General features: G+C 43.2%; 1 protein-coding gene across 1 annotated transcript; it reads right to left on the reverse strand.

Moving 5' to 3' along the window:
- Positions 1 to 5,900: 5,900 nt before the first annotated feature.
- LOC146199455 (solute carrier family 22 member 13-like) lies at positions 5,901 to 25,168 on the reverse strand. Its single transcript, XM_084594940.1, has 8 exons — positions 25,032 to 25,168; positions 23,719 to 23,886; positions 22,087 to 22,216; positions 19,442 to 19,575; positions 12,716 to 12,930; positions 11,497 to 11,678; positions 9,480 to 9,673; positions 5,901 to 8,126 (listed from the first exon to the last, which is right to left on the reverse strand). Exons 2-8 carry the CDS (start codon positions 23,769 to 23,771, stop codon positions 8,036 to 8,038), a joined length of 999 nt encoding a protein of 332 aa, XP_084451066.1. The 5' UTR covers positions 23,772 to 23,886; positions 25,032 to 25,168; the 3' UTR covers positions 5,901 to 8,035.
- Positions 25,169 to 25,849: the final 681 nt, after the last annotated feature.

Consider the following 25,849-nt stretch of genomic DNA (forward strand, 5'->3'; position numbering starts at 1 on the left):
AATTTGCATTATTACCGGCCACTACGTTAAATCACTGCGCCATCTCTGCAGCCGGTTCCTTGAGGTTCCAAACTGCCAGTATTCCATACTTTACTTCGGAGGTCGCCGTCTTTATCTTCTTTCACAAAGATGCGCTATAGGTCTTAACTAGGGCTCTATCACTCTAGTAAAAGCCGAGAGCACCCGTCAGGTACTTAGTTAAACACGGCAGGGTGTTGTAAGCTTGGCTAAACGAGTGCTAAATAATGCTTTATCATGTAAACTCATGGGTGTTTTATCATGTAATCGCATGGGGCGTTTATCTTTTTTGTTCTTCTGCATTCCGGAGCTACCGCTGACGACCGATTCAGAGCTGAGAGATTTCTCTGCAGAGAATCGAAATTTGCGAAACATGAAATTTTCTATGGGGCCGCACGATCTGCGTTTCTGGTTGCGGTCGATTTCTGGTAAATGACAACCCAATAGCTCACTGTAAATGGTGTTAAGGCCTTCATTTCATATTAACTGGAAAGGTTGTGCCCCAAGAACATGAACGCATTGAAGCTTCTAGCTAGTAGCTGGCAGCTGTAGTAGACACTGACGGGAGTAAGAGGCGTAAAAAAAAGTAATAGACTAGTGACGTCAGAGTCCTTTGTTGAAGCTGAGGACGTGGAAATTAATCCGGATGTATCCACTATGGCTCTCTTCATAGTCTCTTCTCTGCTCCTGGGTGCATCATCTGCACGGTTCGAATGGGACTGATGCACTGTGATGGACATGTGCGATACATCAGAAGAGAAAGAGCATGAGAAGCACCAGAAAGGGACCGTGTACAGCTTTATTTTAAGCAGGAAAAAGAAGAATAATAAGGTACATGATCACGCTTCATTTTCTCACTCTTCGTTGATAATTTCACAAAGCTGGCCAGAAATCACATGCGCCTAGCGGGCAATTTAGTGTCCTGTTAAATGCAGATAACAAAGGCAATCAGATCACTCACATTTAGAATATTCTTCTGAGTTCATAATGTGATCTTTGTCGAGCACTAATATGTCGCTTTCTTTGATGCGTAGCCATGGTGCTATTCTCCGCGCCATGTATCGGCAATGTGATATCGCTTGAAATGAGTGACAGGTTTGACATACTCAATTACATGTCAGATAACAGCCACTCATATCACAGAATTAAATCCCGGGGCTCGCTCAAAGCTTTGGGTTATTAGCATTAAAAGCGAATTTTCCTGGCTTTACACGAAGTACACAACACCTGCGTGTTGTGTACTTCGTGGTTCATCAACACCTGCGTGGTTCATCAACAGATGAATTCCGAATCCGTAATGTTTTACTTGTTGGAATGCTAGGTTTACACAAAACTACACAAATTGAGCGAGCACTTCCTCCCTGAGGTAATTGTTGCAAAAGCCGGCAACCGAGCACAAAGTTATTATGTACGCACATTCTCATAGGGAAATTCCTTTCGTTACGAATTTAATGGCATGCCATGAAACCACAGCAGACATTATCAAGTACCACTAGATATGTTTTTATTTTATCATTGCTACTAAAACAAGTAGCTATTTGCCCAAGAGTGCTACTGTTATGTGACAATGTTTTGTGATATAACTGCCGGTGTACTCCAAATGATTTTTTTTTTTTACTTTCAGTGATATTTACATCCTTTTATCCCTCACTTGCCCTTTGAATCCTGCTAGATAAAGCCCCTTCGAACTATCCCGGGAGTCAAGTATGTCTGCTGTAGGTTACACTACTGCAGACTTCGGCCGGGAAGCGACGTTCAGAGCCTGTGCGGCAAGCATCAGGCGCAGTTAGCCATGTGTCCAGCACCTCTGTAGGAGAGACTGGACTTGTGGCAGCTGCGCGTGGGGAGACGAGAACGTTGCACTAATATGTGTAATTAGAGCGAGCGGGAGTTTTATAAGCATCTCGATATATCCGGCTGGCAGATCTCTCTCAGCGGGTACAGTTGCAACCGTCTCCATGGGCAACACCATGACAGACGCTGCTGGCAGCGCACCGTTAGGCAAACGTATATTATCGCCGTTCAGATGGCATGCGGCCGGTCTGAGTAGCAACAGTATTTGCCAATCTCATGAGATTGATAGCGTGACTAGTGGCTAAGATCACGACGATTCATTCACTCCGATCCAATTCACACGATCTCGCGCGCGTGTGCGTGGGTGTGTGTGTGTGTGGGGGGGGAGGGGGGGGGGGAATAAGAGATGTTTCACTTTATTTTCGGTTTTAGCAGCCATTTCATTAATTTCGTCCCCTTCTTCTCCTTTAAACTGTTCTCACTGCACACTTAGTCCATGTTTTTTAGGGTGGCCTTACAAAATATAGTCAACTCACAAAACTATGCGCCTTCAATCTCTGTGGATGTATTAGAAGGAAAGTACTATTTTTGCCAGAAATTTAGCTCTGGGTCGGTGTTTAAAGCGTAGAAGTATAAATGCTTTCAAATGCACTTCTCGGTTAAATTTCCCGCTTTTTCTTCCCGGCCTTTCTTCATATGTGCCAAAGGCTACCTGCAGGCCTCTCTTATCTCATATTCTCTGCTCTCCAGACCCGACAGAGGCTCGCCATCCCTACGCAATAACCGCTCGTAAAGCGGAGAACCGGTTAAGACTCGATCCAGATAAGCAAATGGCTGCAATCGTTTTTTGCCGTTGAGCCCGCCGCCCAGCACAGTAAAAACTCAGTCTAGATTTGTTTTCTTCTTTTTACATTACGATATTCAAGAAATCCCTGAGCAAATAATGAAATGCTGAGGCATCCCGGCCCTCTCACAACCGACAAAACTAAAAGAAAGTTTTATCTCCCTCTCTTTAGTGCGTGTTCACGTGTACTAAATATCCATCAGCCTGGGGTTATCAGCCTTTACGAAAGCAATCCATTTTGCCCCTTGCAGAGCTTACAAAATTTCCTCGTGCATTCTGCAGGCAGCTTACACTGTCTGCTGAAGATTATTTCTTTTAAGTGGGTCTTTCAAGCATGAATATAGAGACAGTTCTCTTGTATATAACTTGTAAAGGTCAGGTAGAGAAAACCTCTGTCTTGAAGAAACAATGCTCACTTCATATTGGTTGCGATAATCATGTAAATTCTCAAATAAGCCAGGTCCAAGTACCACAAACAAGCAAACCATGAGGCTGTTCTTGCAATGCTTTTAGTGCGAATGCACTGTTTCACGGGGTCTAACCGGGCCTTCAGGGTGTGCACCACAGATAATTCGCATTGCCTTCCCTGTAAATTATATTATTATATTTTCAGGTGTCCACAGAGAGCGTGACAGATAATCCGCCTTTCCTTTTCTGTAAACTAATTACTAATGAAAGCATTAATAAGGCATGTGAAAATGATAAATAGTGATGATGGCAATTAATAACAAGTACTACTAAAATAATAATTCATAATAATTAGTAAGGCAAAATAATAAATAAAACTAAAAATGACAACAAGAATAAATAAAATAACATATTGCTGCGCGCCATGGTTGCCTGCATAGGCGCACCGTGCAATTGCTACGGCACGTCAGACCACGCCAGGATGGTGAGTGAGCCGAGTCCTTCTACTGTCTCGCCCGAAGAAGTGCACCATGTCCGCCGAGCTGAGTTGGAACGGGAAAGAAGCCGTAAGCATGAGCACGTTGCTAATGCGTGTATACGACAGAGCGTAACCAAATCGAACCTGGGGGCCAAAAACAAATATCGACCAACTGCTAAACCGAATTAAACCGTGCTTTCGTACGTCTTACTCTATTTAACCTTAGTTGAAACCCTGCTAATTTTGGCGCTCTTATGTTCCCGCGATTTTAGTGAGGGTTGCCTTGTATAAAACCGGTATTTCAGTTCGATTTTCCAGCTGCCATACTTAATTGGTTTTAACGTGCACCCGCCTTCCAAAGTGAGGACAAAAACTGCAGTGCCTTCAGTAGTAGCGCGCACCCGATTTTCATGTTTCGATAAAGAAATGAATATTATTCGCTCTTAGAACAGATAGGCACATTGCAACCGCTTAAAAGTCACAATAAAGCAAATCGTGCCACCATGTCAGTCGCCTTTCTGGCTGATGTGTCCGACTTCAAAGCAAAAATGTAAGCCTTCTCAAGAGGCATTTTAATCAAACACCTTTGTGACTTTAAACTTCCTTCGCTTTAGGCATTTGTCTCTCGCAAGCAGTATTCGCCAAGGACGCGCTTATGTTTCCAGATCACCAAACGCACGTATAAGGCCATGGTTTGCAATGGCTTCCTCACAAAGGGTTTTGAAATAAGCTCGTTTCTCTCTTTCGCACCCTCGTCGAAGTCCGCAGCGCAGAACTGGCAGCGTGCCAAGATGCTGCGCTCCGATAACCCGATAACCTCAAGGCGCGTATCTGTTGACGAGAGCTCCTCAAAAGGCGATGGCGTGCAGCGCACCTAGGGCGGAAACGCGGGAGCAGCGGTGGCGGTTGCGCGCTCTGCGCGTGGTGGGTGGCTGGGTTGCCCAGTATCACTAGCGAAGGCTTAGAAAGCCTCCGCCAACACAAAATAGTTTTTTTTTATTGCGAAAACCTTTAAGGTAACAACAAAAGCACAGCGCAACACGAACAGAGAAGGGACACAATGGGCGCTCACTTCAACTTCTTTGCACCGGGAAGGAACGTAAATGTTCCAAAACAAAACAAAATATGCAAATATGCAAGGTGAATTTTAGTATCTGTGCAGACTCTAACGAGAATGTCATTCTTAGACGGTTTTTTCAGAATAAAATTTACGCGTAAGAATCGAGTAAACATGGCATATTGCGGGGAAAAACTGTGTTGTAGCATGCAGTCTAGAGCTTTGTCTGGCGGCTATTTGCAGACAATTGAAAGTTCTTGACCGCAGTCGATGTCGCTTCAACTCGAATCGAACTCCTCATCACCTTCGGAAATGAAGTAATATTCTATTTCAACCGCTACATTAGATATTACTGTAGCTTTAAAAAACAGCAAACAACAATGATCGTGGAAATTGTACACAATGAATTCCATATCCAAGAGCAGCCAATCGAAAGATGCACTCTTTTTTAGGCATCCGGTCGATCCGACACACTAAACGCCGGCCACCATTCGCTTCGACTGTCGCGTCGACATCTCCGTTCAGCTTTAAATGGTACACAACTGCTAGCGATGTATGGTGCAAGTTTAGATAATAATAGTAGCAGGCCGCTCTTGCCATGTGGCAGTTTAGTGTGGAACCTTTCTTGAAAGGGTATTTATACATACGAGAACGGATTTGCTGTGAGCAGAGTTTGCAACTTACAAGCTTCCAAGTTGGGGACAGTGGCTCATGCACGAGCGCGATCCTTACACGCCTGCATACACTAATTCATTTCCTTACGGCTAACCACAAATATCAAAATTTTCATCAATGTTTTTCTAATATCACTCATGGAAAGTGTTCCTAGCTCAACATATGCAAGGGGGAGCGGAATTTTATCTGAACGGATTGCTGCTCAGCCTACTTATAATGACCGCACTACACACTGAGATAAGGTCGCCATTTGAATTACGGCGATGACAGCACGTCCAAATTAAAATGAACAGCCGTGGCCGCACAGTATGGTTGAAGTCAACAAGGAGACTTGTCCTTGTCGTCGAAAAACGCCCTGGAGATATGGTTTGACATGTAACACGCTGGGTCACCGTATCGGTTGTCTCTGACCCTTAGTATCATGATGTTCCTGCAGAGAGCACAATCTACCTCGAGTTTTCTCCTCGCATCAACAATGATGGGTTATATCACGGGCTCGAATGCTCGTTTATAGCATTGGCCTCAGCTAGAAGAACATGAATGCGCTGAATAGTTTACGATTTTGTAACGGACTAGCAAGTCTTGCGTAACATTCTTTTAAGAATAAGGGCAGACCTATCTGGATTTTAATTTTCGACTGTAATAGAAGAAGTCTGCTTTTTACGAACCTCGGATAAAATGAACGAAATGCGCGAGACCGTCGGACCGTTCTGAATAGCCTCGATTGCATCGAGTATAAGATAATTTCTAACAAACAAGCCTTGAGACAACAAAATAAAATTTCCGTGGTAACTCCACATAATATTTATTTGCTTAGAGATCACAAAGACCAACCACATGAAGTAGCACTGGCTGACCTATTTACAGTGTAAGAAAGAGCATGTCAAACGGTGCACTGTCGGCTGCTTCAAAAGTCATTTGTACCATCACAATGAAGGAAATTTTCACATCTACGCTTAACTAGCTCAAACGATATACTATAGGTACATTGATACAAGAGAGTATTATGAGCAGAAAATGAAGGCTTCGAGCTTTTTCTGAAATCAGGAGTGAACATATGACAATCTATAGTTGCCCTGACTGGCACTATAATAGTGAGATGAGAACCAGTACTAAAATCCAGAAAATGAGTGACGATACACGCGTGAGGTTTAAATGGTTTAAGCTTCTCACAGCCCAGTTGAAACGCCTGTGAGCAATGCACAAGTAAATGAGTGATGTGTGCCAAATTATAAACATAAACAATCTGGTTTTTAGGTGTCGTGTTCTAAAAAAACTTACCATGGCCTCCTCATATTGATGTCTTCAGAACCGATGTATTTAGAGCCATTGGCTTACTGAATAAAGTAATATCATTCCTCCCGTATCATGCTAAACACAGAATCTACTATGCACTTGTGCAGTTATGCCTGACTTCATGCTCTATGTGGTCAACGACAACTGAGACAAACCTGAACCACCTTTTATCATTGCAAAAACGAGCTGTGCGGGCTATTAGAAACGTGCCCTACACGTAAAGCATTGCTTCGAACTTTACCAAATATAGCATACTTAAGATAAAACAATTGTTTAAGCAAAGACTATCTCTGGAAGCGCTACGTCAATACCACGCAGACCGAAACAAGTTTCAGGAAAACTATCAATTTAAGCATTCCTCGTAAGAACTATGACAGAGCGTCATGGTTAAGGCCAGATTGCCCACTATGGCTTTTTACAGACGTTATCTTCACATATAGCAAAACTGCTCAATGAGCACCCAGACATATCAATCTTACTAAAATCTATAGTATCTAACTTGTAATTCAAAAAGCTAGTTAAAGCAATATTTCTATCAGACCAGAAGGTGTGTGATTTCACCCCGTAAGGGAACTTTCAGTGTGCTTTTTCTGTATTATTCTGCATTGTCATCATGCATTGTGTGAGTTACATTGCATCATGTACGTACATTGCGTACTACTTTGCACTACCTTTGATTTTTGTGTCGTGAAAACATTTGTTTTTGACAAACACTACAGTATCAAAGAAGTTGCTTTGTATTATTATACCTCAAATAAGTTTCTCTCTCGTTCTTACAAAGAAAAATCAGATATATACCGCAGAAAATGGTCCCGTTACTGCATTTACATTCATGTATTCTTCTGGCTCCGCATATGATGTGTAGCTAAAAGTAAATATGTGCTACCAATGCTGTTTGGGTGGCATAGCCTCTTTCCGAGCTTTTTGTTGTTGCCCAATGAGCCAGATTGTATTAAATTGCCTCATATAAAAAGATGTAGAAGAAGAAGTGCTGATAGTGCGCCTAAAAGCGCGCCAACCAGAAACTTTTCGCAACGAAAATCAGTTACAACCAACCGCGCAAATCAGCTTTCTTCAACAAATATGCGCTTCCAGTCTTTCTACGAAGCGCTTCGCTTCGGAACCATCACTGCCAGTCCAAGGCGAACCTTATAGCAACGATATATTCCTTGTGCACTGTCTGTGAGCCTCACACTACTTTTAGCAGGATGGGTCATTTGAAGCTTCCCTTATTACTGCTAGAGAGCAGCATACCCATGTTGGCGCAATAGATAAGTATTGGTCAAATTTTCTTGCAAGTACATGATTTCTGACACACAAATTATACCACGGAGCTGTAGATAGCTTGGCGATTCGGGAAAACAATTCATAACCTTTTGTACAAACCGCCAGCACATCGCCTTGGCATGCACACGGTTGTCCATCGTAAACTGCCGAAGCACCATATTTGCTTTTGTCAGTCACTTCAAACAGTCGTATCATCACCATGATGAGTCAAAGTCTCTCCATCTTCTTTCCTAATCTGCACCTCTTTTCTACGCTGCTTCTCCTGCAACCTGCAACGGAAAATAAGAGTGAAGTATGAAGAGCATGAAAGACTGCTACGCGACCTACCATCTAGAGTGAGGTCACTTGCATGAGGAAGAGCTGGGTCATAGTTTCTTGGTGCCTAATTTTCAGTTGATGATTTACTGGGTCCCTCTGTATCACCACACTGCACTTCCAGGAATCAGTCACCCATTTAAACCCACTAAGCATCTTGCTGGAGTATGTTTCTGTAATCCATCCAAATATATTGTACTAGGCTGTCGTAAGAGCTAGATGTTTGTAACCCAAACCCCATCGTTTTTTTCTAACAGTTGGGCTGTATATAACATAAAATTAGACATTCCGCACAATACTTCCGCGTAGTATTTTATGCGGATGCCTGACAAGGCGTTGTTATTATTAACGCTTTAGGTGGTAATGCATTTTTGTCTTATACCTCTGTTACACGGGCAACCTCAATGCCGACTGACTAAATGGCCATTGAAATTTTCGAGGGTCATCGAGATGCACCACTGCCAAACGGCACATTTATAGACGATTGAATAGTGAGCGTGCGATCCGACAGAGGGCGCCGCGGGTAACAACCTCCAGTAAAAATATGACGTGAAACAGGATAAAACGAAGCGGATATCGCACTAAGTGCTATTTTTAAATTAAAATTGGTTCAGAAAACGTTATTCAATACCTCACAGTTCAGCATAACCCACCAGGCAAGCAACGGCGGAACGATGAACTGTGTGCGATCGCCGCATTTATTCTACGCCAGCGATGCTGCCACAGCTCAACGTCTTCTTCGCTGAGTTCGTAGTTGATGTCGTTAAAATCACATGTGGGGCTCTTCTTGGTCTCAGTGGTCACAAAGCATGGTAAAAGGCGAACATGAATTAAAAGCTGCAGCATGCCACACTGCCACAGAACAGCAGCTAGACACCCTAGAACAGCGTCAGATTGTTTGAACACCACACATAAAGCAATCATTTTGACTCCCGAAAAACTAGTCTACGAACTGTTTAATGTAACGTAAATAATTTCTTCTAAGTTTCTGCCTTGTTTTTCACCTTAGCATGAATGCGGGGCTGCTCTCATTCTTATTTGGCATTCCAGTGGTCGTTCAAAAACATAATTTAGTCAATGCCGTTGGAGCTCAATCGTTATTGAAAACCGCCGTATGGCATTGGCCGATACCAATTGAGTTCGATCTCCATCGACTTAATGGGTATTTAAAATGCCCGTGTGACAGGGGTATTAGATTTTACATATTGTTTAAGCAATCGCTCAGTCAGCCAGTTGATCGCCATCCAAAGCTTCAAATGATTTCATTCAAGTTGCTGTCATCCCCACTGCAATCGGCTGTCACACACCGGCTCTTCCTCGCGCGTTTAGCCGTTGATATGGGGCAGAAGCAGAGCCCTTGGTCCATGCCGAAGCTTTCGCCGTCCTCGATGCTCTGTGGTAGAGCCTGCTCGAGCGTCTCCGGTAGGAAGAAGGCCAGCACTGCCGCGGCCAGCGACAGTGCACCCATCACTATCACCGGGGTGTACGTGTCCCGCTCCACCTGTCAGAAAGAAGTGGCTTGATGTGAAGGTTACGATTCAAATTGCGACACGTCTATAGGTTGGCGCTAGGTGAGTGGTCAACAAAGGCCAGGGTTGGCTGGCAGACTGGGCGGTACGGTGACGGACATTTGCTATGGTCGGCCCCGATCTCACAAGCGGTAGTAACAACCTGTGACATCAGGCGAATAACTCAGGAGAGATCAGTCTATTAAAACGGAAACCAAACATCCGGGGAGGCGTCATTCTAAAATGCGGCGATAAGTCATCTGAAAGAACAACAGTGTGGGGAAGAGCTTGAACCCAAGACCGTCACTTCTTCTCGGCTGTCTCCATCTCTACCAAGTAATCTAAGCAGGAAGGTTCGCATTTGTCAAGGTAGAAATAAATAGCCTGCAACCCGTGAGGGGAATGGGATTAGGCGTACTTCAGGATGTTTTTGGCTGTAACATAGCTCTTCTAATGTGCCTATGAATGCCGTGTGAAATAGACGGGGGAGTACGGCTAGCGATCAACAGCAAAACTGTACCATTGGACAATACTAGCAAACAGAATCCAATCGAAATATTATGCTTAATATGCAGTTATGCTCTGAAGCAACTTAATAATAAATCTTCTAGAAGGTCACAGCCGTTTTATCCTGTCGCCCAAGGCACTACACTCTTGTAATGCCACAAAAGCAAAAGAACGCCGCTTGTGATGCCAGCTTATCCAACCAGTCCTATAGTTGTGTTGTTGTGAATGCCTATAGGTTAGTTTATTGAATGGATTGTTCTCTAAAAATACCATGCATACATCCTTAATTTGTTCAAATTAACCGTTATTAAAGAATAGAGACATATAAGTTGTCGCAACTAAAATGAATCAAAACTTTCGAAAATAGGTTTATTTCAAGCCGTAATCAAGTGGAAATTGCTTGGAGTTTTAAAATAGTGTCTTGGTTGTTTGTGTTTCACCTGCTTTGTAAATTAGACGACACCTATTATTAGATTTTCAACTTCTTCAACGTAGTACAAATGCTCAGATGTGACAAGGAAAGCAGTCTAGCGCCATAAGAATGATCCCACCCAGATGCTTTCGACGAGATAGCCTTGCCCTAACCCATCTTACTCGGTAAAACTGAATAACACGAAACTTAAAACACGCTACTTGACGGCGTGTTTCATATACCCTTTAATGCGCCACGAATACAGCACTATCGCTGGTTACATTACGAGGTTTTAATTACATTTCGACTAGGGACCATAGTGCGTTGAAGACTTGTCTCGAGGCCAAACGCTAATGAAGCCTTGTTTGGTTTTTAAGCTTGTGTACGTCTAACCTAGTTTAGCTAAGCTTTAAGGTAAGCTAAGCTAAGCTAAGCTAAGTTTAAGCTAGTGTAGCGATGGTTAGATGGCATCGTCGAGGCGCTGCAGATGAAGCTATGTGATGTTAGGAAGATAGTGAGAGACCGGAAAGCGTGGCGTGATAAGGTCCATAGGGTCGCGAAGAATCGGACACTACTGAACGACTGACCTGAACTGAACGTCTAGTTTTTAAAGTTAAAAAGTTTCTGATTCACACTGTTTTCTTTTTAATTATAAGAGTATAATATCCCTTAGAAATGAACAGTCGCGTTAACCTTAATGTTCTGAACTAAGTGTACTGGTTCATTGAAACCTCAGCTGGGAATTTCGTATGTCCAGCGATAACCATGCGGCGTTTGCACTGTGTCTGATGCCGAAACGTGAGTGATGAGGAAATACGCGGAGCCACTAGGGATATGTGACCATGCTCGTACTTGGTTGGCATTGTCAGATAGGAAGGAGACATGCTGCGTGCTCACCAGTGAAGATACTTGCGTGCCCGCGAGGCCTCCGATGTCCCCGATGAGCTTCTGGAGCAGCACTGCCCTGCCTCTTATTACGGTGGGGAATGCCTCGGGCGCCACCTGGTTAGTGATGTTGTAGGCTCCGGCCATCGCCATGATCGCCGCCACAGCCAGCACCAGCGTCCATGTTTTTGATTCTGAGGCAACAGCACAAGGACGCATGAAAATGTTTAGTTTGGTTTGGTTTGGTTTGTGGGGGTTTAACGTCCCAAAGCGACTCAGGCTATGAGAGACGCCGTAGTGGAGGACTCCGGAAATTTCGACCACCTGGGGTTCTTTAACGTGCACTGACATCGCACAGCACACGGGCACCTTGCTTTTCGCCTCCATCGAAAAGCGGCCGCCGAAGCCGGGATTCGATCCCGCGTCCTTGGGCACAGTAGTCGAGCGCCTTAACCACTGCACTACCCCGGCGGGGCACATGAAAAATGTTTAAGTATAGCGCCTCGCCTAATCTGGAAGCTAAAATACTTGCAGTGAACTGCGCCTTAGATGAAGTGCGTTAGTGTCAATGATATTTTGCCTTTCAAGTTTATATGCCTCAAATATTCTGTGTGAGCACTCTTGCAAATATATTCCGCGTATCTGATTACATCTATTGGGCTGTTAGCGGCGCTGTTTATAACATTCAGGTCAGGGTAACCGACGTAACCAACGTAAGATGAAGTGTCCCTTAGATACACTATTTGACAGACACTAATCAATCATTCAATTACTTTGGAATGCAGCCCCAGCTTAAAATGTTGGATGTGTTTGATCCAGCATGATACTATTCTAGAGCTATCCAATTCGCGATGTATTCTTTATCCTACGCAGCAGAAAGTTTAAACTCCTAAACAGTTTCTTTAAATTTCTTAACGCTATAAGTGGGTTATTTATTGTTTGATACTGAATAATGATGTCACCCGTTAAACCCCTATGTCAAGTACAAACGATTTGTACTAATCTTCATTCGTGTCCTTAACGAAAGCTTGCAGCTTGATTTTTATTTGTTCCGTTTATATTTTCAACAATTTAATCGTAAGTCCGCATTACAAAGAAAAAAATATAAATGCACATCCATAGTGATCTGCACCGCATTCAATAGGCGCATGCTAAAATTAATTAGCAGAGAAGGGACAATGACCAAACATGTAATTACGCTCTGTGCTTAAAACAAAAGCGTCTACTGCACCTGGCTTAAGGAGACCCAGCAGGAAACAGGCTCCAGCTGACAGGAATAGAAAGCCCGTGTTGGACCAGCGGCGACCCACAAAGTCCATGAGCACAATTGAGATTGCGTTTATTGGCAGCTCGAAAGCGATGGCGATGGCGTACGACCAGTAGATATTTAGATCCAGCCTGCCAAGTTGCAGCGTAATTACGTTGTAGCACAGCGTGATGACGAACCTGCACATACGAAAGAGGGCGCATTGCTTCATTACCTGAGCAGTGCAGGTTATTAAGCATAAGCACTCGCAGAATGAAACCGAATATATTTACGCACATGAAGGCACTATGAAAGAATGCAATCAGTTCCGGCGAGTTTGCCCGTCAAGTTATATACACAACTTTCCCGAGGCTGTGGGATCCATCTTGGTCGCACTGGCCTTATATTGGTACAGACGGTATTCAGTCATCCCAGTGACGAAAGGGCTTATTGCAACCAATTTGAATAAGGAGGAGAGGTGAAAGCACGCACCTTTCTGACTCCCCTTGTGTAGTAATTAGGGGAACAATAAATCCTTTAATATATATCTGAGGTGATTGAAGTTTTTTTCCTTAAGGCGAAAGCCTTTCTTGCCTCATCAGTGGTATGTCCAGAGCCTGTGATTAGAACCTGTGACGCAACGCGTCCCTACAGCGTGCCCCCATAAACTCATTAATTAGAAAAATTAATTATACCCACAGCTGAACTCGAGCCATCATTCTTCCATGTCCCAGCCGAGCGCGCAAACCATTACTTCATGCTGACTTTTTTTTATCTTTACTGCATTTATTTCACAAACACAGCTGGCCGATTTTTCAAAACTGAGCCGGTTTACCAGCAATACCTCTAATTATAAAACATTCAAATTGCTCACTTTTTCGTGTACATTGATAAACTCAGGTACACTTGACTGAGTTTTCAATCTGTCGGATAGAATCCCCAAAGTAGTACTCTTGGATAGGTCTAATGAAGATCCACACGACAAACAGCCATTCGGCGTTTCCACACGCTATGCGAGCCTAATAGCATTATCATATCATACGAAACACTGTCATCATTTTCTACAGCCAAGAACCAAATTCCATGGAAGTTTAAAGGGAAATCGTTGTGCAAAGTGCGCTGTAGAACATCCCCCTTAAAAAAGCTAATCCCAACAACCTATAAACACATGTTCAACAGTGTCCGGCTTTCTACACAAAATAAAGTTCGCACCCCCATGGCGGAAAGATATACTTTTCCGCCATGCATGTTTTCCCCGTAGTGGTTTTTCGTGATACCGCTACTCCACGCCGACTATGTTTGCCTTCACTGCCTTCTCCACTACCCTAAGCCGACTTCCGGCGAACACAATCATTATTCTCCCTAGCTAGCATAACGATGCTGTAGGGCATTGGGGTAAATAAAAATAAGCATAAGAAATTTGAAAATGAAGACATTTAAAAGCATGAAAAGATAACGATAAGAAATAAAAATGGCAAAGCGTCTAGTATCGCTACAGCAGCAGCAAAGCTAAGGTTTTTTGGACTGCAGAAATGCAGGTTCTGCAAAAGCCACAAGTACAAATTGATGGAGGACCTGCCAGCCTAGTGGTTTCCTATACAGCAGTTTCACATAACGCAAGTATTAAATAAAAATAACAAATTTCTTGTAAACATACAAGTGCAATATGTTACCATCCAATCGTGTTAATTGTTTGTGCAATCACCATTGCAGATAGACTGAAAGCAGGCAGACGTCTTGCTGAGGTCATATTGCGACAAGATGATATGAATAAGATTCAGTGTTAAAGAAACGTAGTCATCTTAGCACCAGCAACGCAGGATATAGGCAATGGGCCAAAAATAACGGGACAAGATAATTAAAACGCAAAAGTGAACGAGAAAACCAAAAGTAGTAGGTAAAGCGTGGAGTTAGACAGTATTACCTTACGTTTTGTGGCAGAACATTTTGATAACAAAGCATGAATGGCGGACAGAATAATATTTCAATTCATTTACCATGTTTAGTACAAGCGACATTGTACAAGGCAAGGAATGGTTGCTGTAATTTGCGTAATGCGTCAGAATTCCTTATGCCCGATTTGACAAGGGCTGACATTTTATTTCGCAAAGTCACATAGCCGGAAATCCGCACTTGCCTAGAAATGCGGTGATTCCCTGAAAAGTAAAATCCGTCAGCGACGGTGAAACATTTTGTTTTTCAGACATACTGGCGAGAGCGTTTTCGCACTTGAAACTTCAAGTCTTTTTAAGTCTTGTTTACTAGTGCGTGACACACACACACGCTTTAGTCTTTGAAGTCCGTGAAACACGATAACTCGAATCACCTTTGCAGGCTGAAGTGTTCGAAACTGGTTCTGCTCCTGAAAAAGCACAGCGGGTTTTGCGTACAGCCTTTTCCAAGCGGACATCTTTCTGAAGGCCGGGTGCCGGCCCGGAGGTCGCTTGTACTCATTTTTACTGGTGGGTGTCCGGCTGCGGATTTCGAACCATCTCCTTCAGCCGAGACTAGTGCCCAAGCTACTAGGCCACGACTGCAATTTTGCTACAGAAGTAATGGCGTTTAGTTTTACATATGACAGGCAGCGCGTTAATAGCTTGTACTTATGCGATGCACACACCGGAAGAAAACTGCACTTTAAAAATGAATTGTGCGTGGGCTAACAATAACAAGCTTTTGCTAAAAAAAACGCAAATCTTATTAATACAAACAAATATTATCTTGACAAGTATGTAATACCGGTCCCGCACCATACAGTGCTACAAGCTACAGAAGAAACGTTACTGAAATTATATATGGCAGAATTTTAACTTTGGCAGCCTTCCTGGAATATACCTCGCGCTCGCTATGATTCGAACAGCATAAGATAATTTTCAGCTCAGATACTAAAGTTCATGTAAGATATTTAAGAAATATCCCTGCAAGACTTTAACAGTCTTCGAATATCTAAAGCATCAGCACCGAGAGTAATTTGAATAGGTTGTCTCAATGTTTTTCTTTTTGGGGAATACAAAACGGCGTTTGTTTTCTTTTTCGTATTTATATATAACGAATTTGCATATGTCCATGTATTTATATATCAAGGTTCATTGTTTGTTTCTTCCTTATTTCGACTTCAGAGGCACCTGTTATAAAAACTTGGATCGTCTGCGTGCAAAATAAATGTAGCACGAAATGTACTGTGAAGAATATCATTAATGTGCATTAACAATACGAGTAGACCACGGATGCTACCCGGTTGATAGATGTTATTGCTGATAAGATTTTTTTACGTTAAAATATTGTTTTCTGTACCACAGGTCAGACTCTAGCAGAGTGTGGGCTATTCCCTGTACACCAGATCTATGCAATTACGACGTATGTAATGGAGCTGCCTAAAGGATCAAACGCTTTCCAAAAATCAGCTTTCAAAAAATCAGTAAAACGTAGGCCGATTTTGCTGCTGCCAAACTTCTTCAAGTTGTTTTTATTTTTTTGCGAGAGGGGGTATGGAAAGTGCCGTTTTCGTTGATCGATGTCTTTAAATTTCTGCTGGAAAGCGTACCGCAAGTTACATTAGTTGAAGTATGAAGAAATTCGCATCCGCAATAAGTCCTCAGTGCCCTTTGAGAAAATTGGCAAACATAAATGCGGCTCTAGGTGCTGTGCGTACTTTTCACCTCGTTAATAAAGACAAGAATGCATCCAGCGAGCTGCATTTCTTTTGAGAATGTACCTGAAAATACGACCAAGTTATAAATGTGTCCAAACTGGGCATGATATGATGAGTACTTACAGGAGTCATAAGCAGGCAATATATGTTTTTAACTTGCTATTTTATTCACGTTTATACATAGTACGTCGGGGCAAGATGTAATGACTGTGTGCTCTTATTCCCTGATATGTCTAAACAGTTCGCATATTTTGGTGCTACGTGGCTTGTTACTGAGACCGCCATGCTGCATGAAAAGATAAATGAAGGCGTTTATCTGTAACCACACTTGCAGAGAGCCATTTTTTCACGAGCTCTATATTATCGGAAACGTATATGCTAGGCTTTCTGCATAAAGTAAGAATTTAGCTTTCGTCAGGCAAAATGGATGTTTAAGGATTTGCCTAGAAAAGGAATTCTTGGAGTGAGAATCCCCAGCGGCTTTTAGCGTCACTGTAACCTTGTTCCTGCATCTTCTCAATTTTGCGAAATTCTCGAGTCCCTGCACTACACTAACGGCTCACACTATCGACCATACTTCTGTCAGGCATTTCCGTCACACTATAGCTGTCACTCACCCCGAATTAGCCACGACGGGCATGTGAGAAACGTATTAAGGCGAAAGCGTTCATAGGCTCACGAGTGTTCGTCGGCGAGAAGTGTCACACTTCTTTGCGATATTGTGACGTCATCACCTGGTGACGTCACCGCCATGACCGGTTGTCACGTATAATAACCGGCACTGACGTCATCATGACGCCACATCTGGTCATGATCGATGAAATCACGAGGCGATTCACACATACGAAGCTGACCCCGCCGGTCAGCCGATCCAGGCGTACGTGCTGCGCACTTCATTTGGCGCTTCCTTGAACGCCGCACAGCTCTGCATACACAAGCAGGCGCAGTAAAGCAGAAATTAGCGGAGTTTTAAACAAAAGCTTTTGCCTCATCTCACTTTAGGGGTCCAAAGTGTCCCCTAGAATTTTTCTCAATAAATTTAACAAACGATGTAGTCATATGCTATGTCTATAATTTATATTTATGTATTGTTACGATGTAGTCTGTAGGTGAGGCAGTTTTCTTCCCCGGCGTTGCTGTATAAGTATTTAAGGCAAACAAATAATAAGAAAATTGTTGCATGCTTCATTTCTGGTACCTGTAAGGTGTGAAAAGGGGTGTGAAAAAAAAAGGGAGCAATTCATGCGTTCAGGACCTGGTCTGCTGAACATGATTAGCTGCCGCTATTTTGGCCGATGCGTCTCATTTTTGTAATTTGCAGAAATATTCCTCGTTTGTCACCAATATCCTTGTGAGTAAGCTGCGTTACTTTTTAACAATTCGTTTGCTATCATAACTTGTAGAAGTTGCGGCTAGTATGTGGAGAACCAAGCTTGTTTTCGCATAGGTTACCGGTCAAAATAAGATCTGACCTCTGATCTCAAGTGTACCAAAATAATTTAACGACGAAATAAAGCAACGCAATAAAATTACTGGAAGGTGCCCTATAAACAACCCAAAACAGCACCTATCCGCTTCTCAGAGCCAATATCAAGAAGGATTCGAGCACATAACGCTGAACTCATCAGACGTTTTCGACCCGTGAATAGCCTTTGGCTTCGGGTCCAAACAGCGTTGGCACATTTTTACTGTGTTTTCAAGAATAAATAATTCATTTCAATTTCAGTTTGAACAGTTTCGGAAGCAGCAATTTTCTTTGCAGCGTATAGAACACCATCATCTGCGGATTCGGGCGCAGCATCCGCGTAATACAAACGCTTGTAAACGAGGCCTACGCCTCGTTTCAGTGAGAATGATCACTCTACCGTTAGTACCCAAAGTTTCTGTAGTATCATCCCGGCGGACCCTTAATTTTTCTTCGAGCGGACATCTATATGAATACTATTCCATTCTATCTCAGCCTCCAGCTCCCGCAACTTTAAGCTGCACAAGCAAAGGGATGATTTTCCTCTAATCATGGCGGGTGGAAATTAAGTGTCTCTCCCGTACAACAAACGCGATAGGAGGCAGAAACTTCAGACACCAAACGGCGGTCCGGTTTCGCCTTCATAGCACCACTAATGCCTTCGCATTTGTGCAAATTAGAGACCTCCACAAATGAGGACATCCTTGTATAGAGTTATAGAGAATAATCATTGTTTATTGCCATAAGGCTGCTCTTTATGACGTGACAGGTTAGATAGGTTGCCAGACTATAGGGCAGAAACCGCTTGAATGAGCAGTTTTTTCACCAATGAAATAAAACTGTCAATATAATTCACTTGCTTATATATAGTTTCGGAAGGCTTTCCCGGAGACAGAATCTCAAATAGGCTCTACCGTACTCCAAGACTATTTGACCTATTTCGGCGCATTGTTTAAGGGATTAAGGTATATGATCCAGAGCAATGGTAAAGCGCAGATTGCGGCAACATTTGTTTAGGCATGGTAATATTAGTGTGAAAGCAGTAATCCGGTGGCTATACTATCTCGGAAGAAACCTTATCATGCTTGCTTGAGGAGAAGCTGCTAGCAACACCATGCTATGCATAGATGCAGGGTTGATGATCCTGAAGCGCAGTGGCAGATGCAGCTCGCCTTAAGACGAGCTTTAACTGGGGACAAATATTTGTCCCATTCAGAAAAACTAGTCAGGGCTAGGCGACAAAAGAGTAAAATCCACGCAATGCCACTTTCGCACGATATGAGAATTTTCTCCAAAATCCTTCACATTTTCTTCATATGTTTATAGTGAACAGGAGAAAACAAATAGGACAAATGAGTGTGGTTTCATTACATACTAGCGTTTACTAATGTTACTTGTCATTCTGTTATATCTTAGGTCGTAGTTGTTCAAAGCGGATTTTTGTATTTAATAAGTCAAATAATTACCTTAGAGTTCCGGAATCCTTGTTCGCTTTTCGTCGCAGTTTCGAATAATGAAATTCAAAAAACCTTTTGGAAGTCGAATGGTGCAAAATGAAAAAAGCAGTCAGAAAAATAAGCTTTCATTTACTTACCATGTAAGATATATGAGTATCGTGAGCTTCCTGATTCTTGGCGATTTTACAAGAAGCAGTGTGGTCTGCAAGAAAGTTGGCGTTTCTTTCCTAGTTGTCGCTTCCACCTGCGTCTCATCACTTGTACTGTCTAGCTGCGTAAAAATATCAACAAAAGTGAGTAAGTCAAATGCAGACACTGCCCGTACAAAGCATTACCGTTTCCTGTGTAGATTCAATGAGTTTCGCACACTGTCTAGTGGAGATCTTGAGGAATCCCCAAATCCGCTTATTTCAGTCGACATATTCACTTTAATCTCATTCATCTAGAACGCTTGCCTCTTCGCCTTTTCTCACTCCCTTTACTTCAACTATTGTTCTGGTTGGTTTGATATGTGACGAGTCACAAGTCTGAGACGATGAAGCTGACATGGCATCAACAGGCGCCAACATAGACATATATCTTCTTTTTTTTTAGAGGCGTCGTAAATGTCTATACGAATGCAATTCTAGCATTGAAGTAAATCAATTATTGCCCTTCACCAGGCCGGGTTTTTTTGTTGTTGTTGTTGTTGTTGTTGTTGTTGTTGTTGTTGTTGTTGTTGTTGCTGCTGCTGTTGTTGTTGTTGTTGTTGTTGTTGTTGTTGTTGTTGTTGTTGTTGTTGTTGTTGTTGTTGTTGTTGTTGTTGTTGTTGTTGTTGTTGTTGTTGTTGTTGTTGTTGTTGTTGTTGTTGTTGTTGTTGTTGTTGTTGTTGTTGTTGTTGTTGTTGTTGTTGTTGTTGTTGTTGTTGTTGTTGTCGTAAATGGCAAGTTTCATATCTGCGATGAAACATGGGTGTTTATTTCAACTACTGTAGTATTTTACGGTACCCTTTGTGACATCAATCGCGTCTCTTATAGCCAGGGTTGTTTAAGGCGTTAAATACAAATAAACTAAACCATTTGGCACCAAATGAACAAAAAAACTGAATATGACTCAGCCGAGTTGAATGTAAAATGAGGAGTCGATTTTTTTTTTTTTAAATGACACAAGCTCCTCTTCCCTCCGTTGGCAGCTGAAAATATGACGTCGCAGTAGTGATATCGCTCAGGTTGCGAGTCGGAAATGCGTGCAATATTTCAGTAGCATATATTATGTTTTAAGCAAGAAATGCTTTTTAGCTCCAGTTGTCGGCTATCTTGAGGAGACCTCAAAATAATCCCGAGAGCCAGTGATGCGGGCACCAATTTCCCGTCACCCGGGCCTTGATTCTCCTTTATTTGGGCACTAAAACGTGAATATCAGGGCACCGAATAAGATTAGCGACAAGAGCTCGCTCTCTCAAGCTCCTGCGCTCTCCCCAAAGATGGCATCACTACAGTGCCCCACGTCGGGCACTAAGCGGCGCCCGACGCCAGAGGTCGTGGGGGCAGCAGCTCGAAACATGTTCGGGCATTTGAAATCATCTGTAACTGTCTTGCGTCATCAGTTCATGACATTTCTCTCTCTAGCAGGCGGTTGAGAAGCGCTCATTTAAAATCATCTGTAACTGTCTTGCGTCATCAGTTCATGGCGTTTCTCTCTCTAGCAGGCGATTGAGAAGCGCTCATTTGAAATCATCTGTAACTGTCTTGCATCATCAGTTCATGGCGTTTCTCTCTCTAGCAGGCGGTTGAGAAGCGCTCATTTGAAATCATCTGTAACTTTCTTGCGTCATCATTTCATGACGTTTCTCTCTCTAGCAGGCGGTTGAGAAGCGCTCATTTGAAATCATCTGTAACTGTCTTGCGTCATCAGTTCATGGCGTTTCTCTCTCTAGCAGGCGGTTGAGAAGCGCTCATTTGAAATCATCTGTAACTGTCTTGCGTCATCAGTTCATGATGTTTCTCTCTCTAGCAGGCGGTTGAGGAGCGCTCGAACGCGCTGCTTCTCTTGCTTCTTGTCAGGCAGGTGCCGCTTCATTGCCGCGTACGCATCTCTATCGTTCTACATTTTAATTCCGCCACCGTCAGAGCTGCTTAACGACCAATGCAGTCTTATGAAGGGGAGGTAGTAAGCGCTTTGCGGAAAGCAATCACTTTGAGAGTTATAGGCCACTGCAGAAGACAGCTTGACCCTGCCGACAACGCCATTATTAAGCAGCCGCTCACGAAGCTGACAAGGCCGCCACACACCGCAGCTACCTAACCCAGGCCGCACACTTGCACGTGATCGCTTCGACGCGTCAAGAAATGCCTGAAAGAGACGCTGAGCGCGCTATCCTGTTGGAATAAATGCTGCTGTGTGGTGTGCTGTGCGCTAGGCTCATTTCAAGGTTGTGGTTAAGGCGATCTACAGCCAATGTGCTATGCCCGTACCGATTACATGCTTACACCTGCTCTCGATCTCAATAGAGGCAGTATTTTGTTTTGTCATGTCATTTGATCAATCATATTCTGGCTTCATCGGAACAGAAGTTATGGTCGCGCCTAGTGTCTATATTTTTGTCACAGGCCCTAAAGCCTTCACGCGTTAAATAAAGGGCTTGACAAAAACCAGAGAAGTATAACCAAAGAAGTGTAGAAAAGCATAGAAAAACAAATATCTGGAGATCAATTTACTTCACACAGCCGAGAACTAATCTGTGCCACCAGGTGAGGACTTCGGCATGTCTGAGTGACACTGTAATTGGGACCGTTTTTCTTACCAGCAGTTTGTTGAGCGTTTCCCTGCGGACATTCTTTCCGTTAATTCGGGAAATGCGCTCTAACGATTCAAGGGCTTCCTCCTTCCTGCCGACGGACAAAAGCCACCGAGGAGACTCTGGCACACAGAAACTGCAGTCAAGAGAAAAAGGACAGAAACAAAGGCAATTAGACGCCACATCATAACAATGGTGGCATGAAATGTCGCGATCATCAGGTCATAATGATATTGGCAATGGCAACCAAGTATTGGTTCTACAAGCGTATTCGTCAATCCGAAGCTTTAAATGGATGATAAGGACACACTGGAGTTAATCGACATTGTTACATTGGGGAGTTCTGATTATGAAGATACTACCTGAACTGAAAGCGCAGCTTCAAAGCTATAAAATGCTTGGTTTGTTTTCAAACTATAAAACGTCCCAAAACCGACTGACGCTATGAGGTACGCTATATTAGAGGGTTCCGGATAATTTACACTGTAGAATTCCTGCTTGCGTTCCACCCCAAAATAAACGTGGCCGTGGCGAGTGGTTTTGAAGCCGGGTACCCCGGCTCACTTGTCAAGCGCCATAGCCTCTCAGCCACCGCGGCGGGAAAAAAAAATAAATGAAATGCAGGTATCTTTACAATTGGCTCTCTTCCAAAACAAACTGCGGCAACGTAGAGTTCCCTAGACCGAGAGCTCTACTAGGCCAGGTTCCGCCCAGATCATCGGGTGTGCCAATTTGACCAATTTGACAGGGAGGGACTTTCAGTGTGGTTTAAATTTAAGTAGACTGATTAACATTGCGCTCACCAGTTACCCTAACACCCTGCCGGGGTGACACAGTGGTTACGGCGCTCGACTACTGTTCCCAAGGATGCGTGATCGAATACCGGCCTCGGCGGCCGCTTTTCGATGGAGGCGAAAAGCAAGGTGCCCGTGTGCTGTGCGATGTCAGTGCACGTTAAAGAACCTCAGGTGGTCGAAATTTCTGGAGTCCTCCGCTACGGCGTCTCTCACAGGCTGAGTCGCTTTGGGACGTTTAGCGCCCTCCCAAACCAAACCAAAGCAATTGCCCTAACGAACTTGACCTTTGACATTGAGGCTTAACAACAAGCGTAACGAAGACAAACAGATCTCTCGCTCTGTATCTAGGTTTAGAATTGTTAAACCTTCATAACTTTCTTTATTTTTGTATTAGTTTCAGATGTGACGCTTGAAAACGGTTTATTCTTTTCATTTCAGTGTCGCTGAAAATGAAAAAACAATGTCAAGGAACGTGGACACTTCGTGGAAATTTCTAGAGCGCTGACTGCACCACAGAAATTGGTTTTGCCACTTTGGTGAGCCAGCGTATTTCATTTTGGCTGACATGCGACGGCGTACGTATTTCATTACTTATGTATTCTACAGCGCTACAACTGTCCGTAAGTATTATTGTCTGCCATTACTTGCAGCGTTTTTAGATTTCATTGAATTGAGACAATCTGCGGGGAGTACAGAGGAACACAAAGGCGTCTCCCTGGGATTTTCCTTGCGACTTGGCAAAATTTGCTAAAGCTACTGTGATGCAGCGCCCGCCCACACTGTAGTGAGCCCCAGTTCAATATCAATCAATATCACTTTTTTTCTGTTACGCATTGCTTACCAAATAAGCGCTACTAGCAGAAGGTCGATGACCGTGGCGGTGAGAAGCAACATCTCCAGCTCTGCACCAGATACCCGAACCACGGAAGAGCAGCAGCGAGGCCCGACCAACTCATGGCGAACATGAGCGTGATCAGCGAACGCCGGTGGGACACCGTGAATTCAATGGCTGAAAGAATGGATGTGACGTTGTTGTTATTACAATGTGGTGCGTCCATTTCACATTGAAGGATACCCAATTCACTACACAGATTGATGTGCTAAATCTCACGACACCAGGGTGTGCCTCGACTTCAGAGTGTGGCAGTGGTAACGTGAATTCTCTATACCACGTATGTGTTATAAATATATTTCAGGTTAGTAAAGTTACAAGCGAAGGGCGAGGGAGCACTCCGTACGTTTATACGCGGACAACATTTTGTTATGAAGGGATTGCACTGGTAAGCTGTTAGTGCATAACCTGTTTAGCCACTACTTATAACTACCAGCTTCCGGTAAGTAAATAGTGAGAGGCTGCACAAATACCCAAAACTAGTTTCCTTTTACAAAGTTAGGTTTTGTGACCTTCAAGAAAGGTCGAGAGTGACTTCGTTGCGTGTAACGCACACAGAGCGGCTTTTCAGGCTAGTAACCGTGATGCAGAACAATGAGAGCACCTGCTGTGAAGAGCGCCATCACTGTCACAGTCAATATTAAGCTGGAATCATGAAACTAGTGTTACAAAAGGGTGGCCTGTTATAGGTAGCTGTCTATTTGCACTTTTGTCGGAACCTTAATTTGCTAGTAGATGACTGACGTACAGCCGGGACCTCACAGTTTAGGCAACAGCTACAAGAATACTGATCGAAAGGCAGTTAGTTATTGGAAGCTCGTTGACTGACGTGTTGGAAGTGTATTAAAACTGACTTCAAAATAAATGGGTGGTATAACCCTTGCAATATTGGAGTAGAGGCGGCAACTTAATGAACTCTCATCGATTGACAAATAATCGAAAACGTGAGTTTTCTCATGAGGATGTGAGTCACATCAAGCCATCTTTCCGGTCATGCTTTCAAAGAACGAACTGAGAGCGTCCACAGATTCTCTATTAGGAGCACAGGTGAATAATGGAATATTATTCTTTAACAAATGGTCTATGTTGTTTCCTTCTTTTTTACAAAGAATAGAATTCTTACAGGCAAATACTCGGCAAACGCTAAGCTTATTTTCTTCATCACCGAGACCATGATGGCCATGTGAAATCTCAATTGACATACACATGGTTAAATTCTCGAACAGCTTCAGCAAGTGTGTAGCAAGTGCATGATTGCCAACCTGTGACGAACAATGCGCTGCAGACGGTGTTAGCTCCCAAGCCAGTAATGAACCGGAGCGTTGTGAAGCCCGTGAAGCTGGAGAAGAGGGCGCTGAATGCGTTGCCGCATCCTCCGAGGACAAGCAGGATCAGAATGGTCTTTTTCCTCCCTATCCTGCAAAAGACCACGCCTTAGGAAGCTTCAGTAAAAAATATTCGCGTAATAGTTTTTAATACTTTGAGATCTGATAAGATCATGAAAACATGGTTATTATTAGGAATGAAATGTCTGCCGCAGGAAAACTGCGTACACTTCTTTCATATTTAGGAATGATAAATATTTGAGGCTACCGAGTTCATTGCTCCGTTCATGAAATATCTCAGAAATAAGTAAACTCACAGTGTCAAACCAAGGGAAACAATAAACACGGTATGAACTGGGACGGGCTGTAAGGTTAAGTTCCTCTGCTAGAAGGCCCTTCCCTTCGCTGAGGAAAGAAAACTTGGCGAAATTATGCGGGGCAACGGTGTAAAATATCGTTTGCTTAACATCCGTGCAACTATAGTTGACCGAAAGGGATACGATTTTCTGTCCGGTCGCGCCAAGGCAAGAAAAAGATGAAAGAACACAGACGGCGTAAACAAGTATCGAGTTGGTCAAAAATTGCTCAGAAAGTGTGGACAGGTACATTTTTCAGTTGGAAGTTGCGCGTGAACGCAAATTCTTAGCATTGCGCAAAATTCGTATATGGCAGTCAATACCTCCGAAAATCTCTTGGGAGGCTCATGGTGTTTTCTTATTAACGTTTCTGCTGTCGACAAAAATATTCACAATTGT

This window comes from Amblyomma maculatum, chromosome 2, assembly GCF_055883805.1.
Source record: "Amblyomma maculatum isolate TAMU_Amacu chromosome 2, ASM5588380v1, whole genome shotgun sequence".
Classification (NCBI taxonomy): Eukaryota; Metazoa; Arthropoda; class Arachnida; order Ixodida; family Ixodidae; genus Amblyomma; species Amblyomma maculatum.

Bases quoted from the DNA above. Each gene is read 5' to 3' on its own strand.
- LOC146199455 (XM_084594940.1), bottom strand. From the start codon at position 23,771: ATGTTGCTTCTCACCGCCACGGTCATCGACCTTCTGCTAGTAGCGCTT. The intron at 11,679-12,715 runs GTGCAGTAGACG...CTGTTGCCTCAG, and splicing joins GCTGGGTCTCCTTAAGCCAG to AATCAAAAACATGGACGCTG. The intron at 9,674-11,496 runs GTGAGCACGCAG...TCTTTCTGACAG, and splicing joins GCACGCAAGTATCTTCACTG to GTGGAGCGGGACACGTACAC.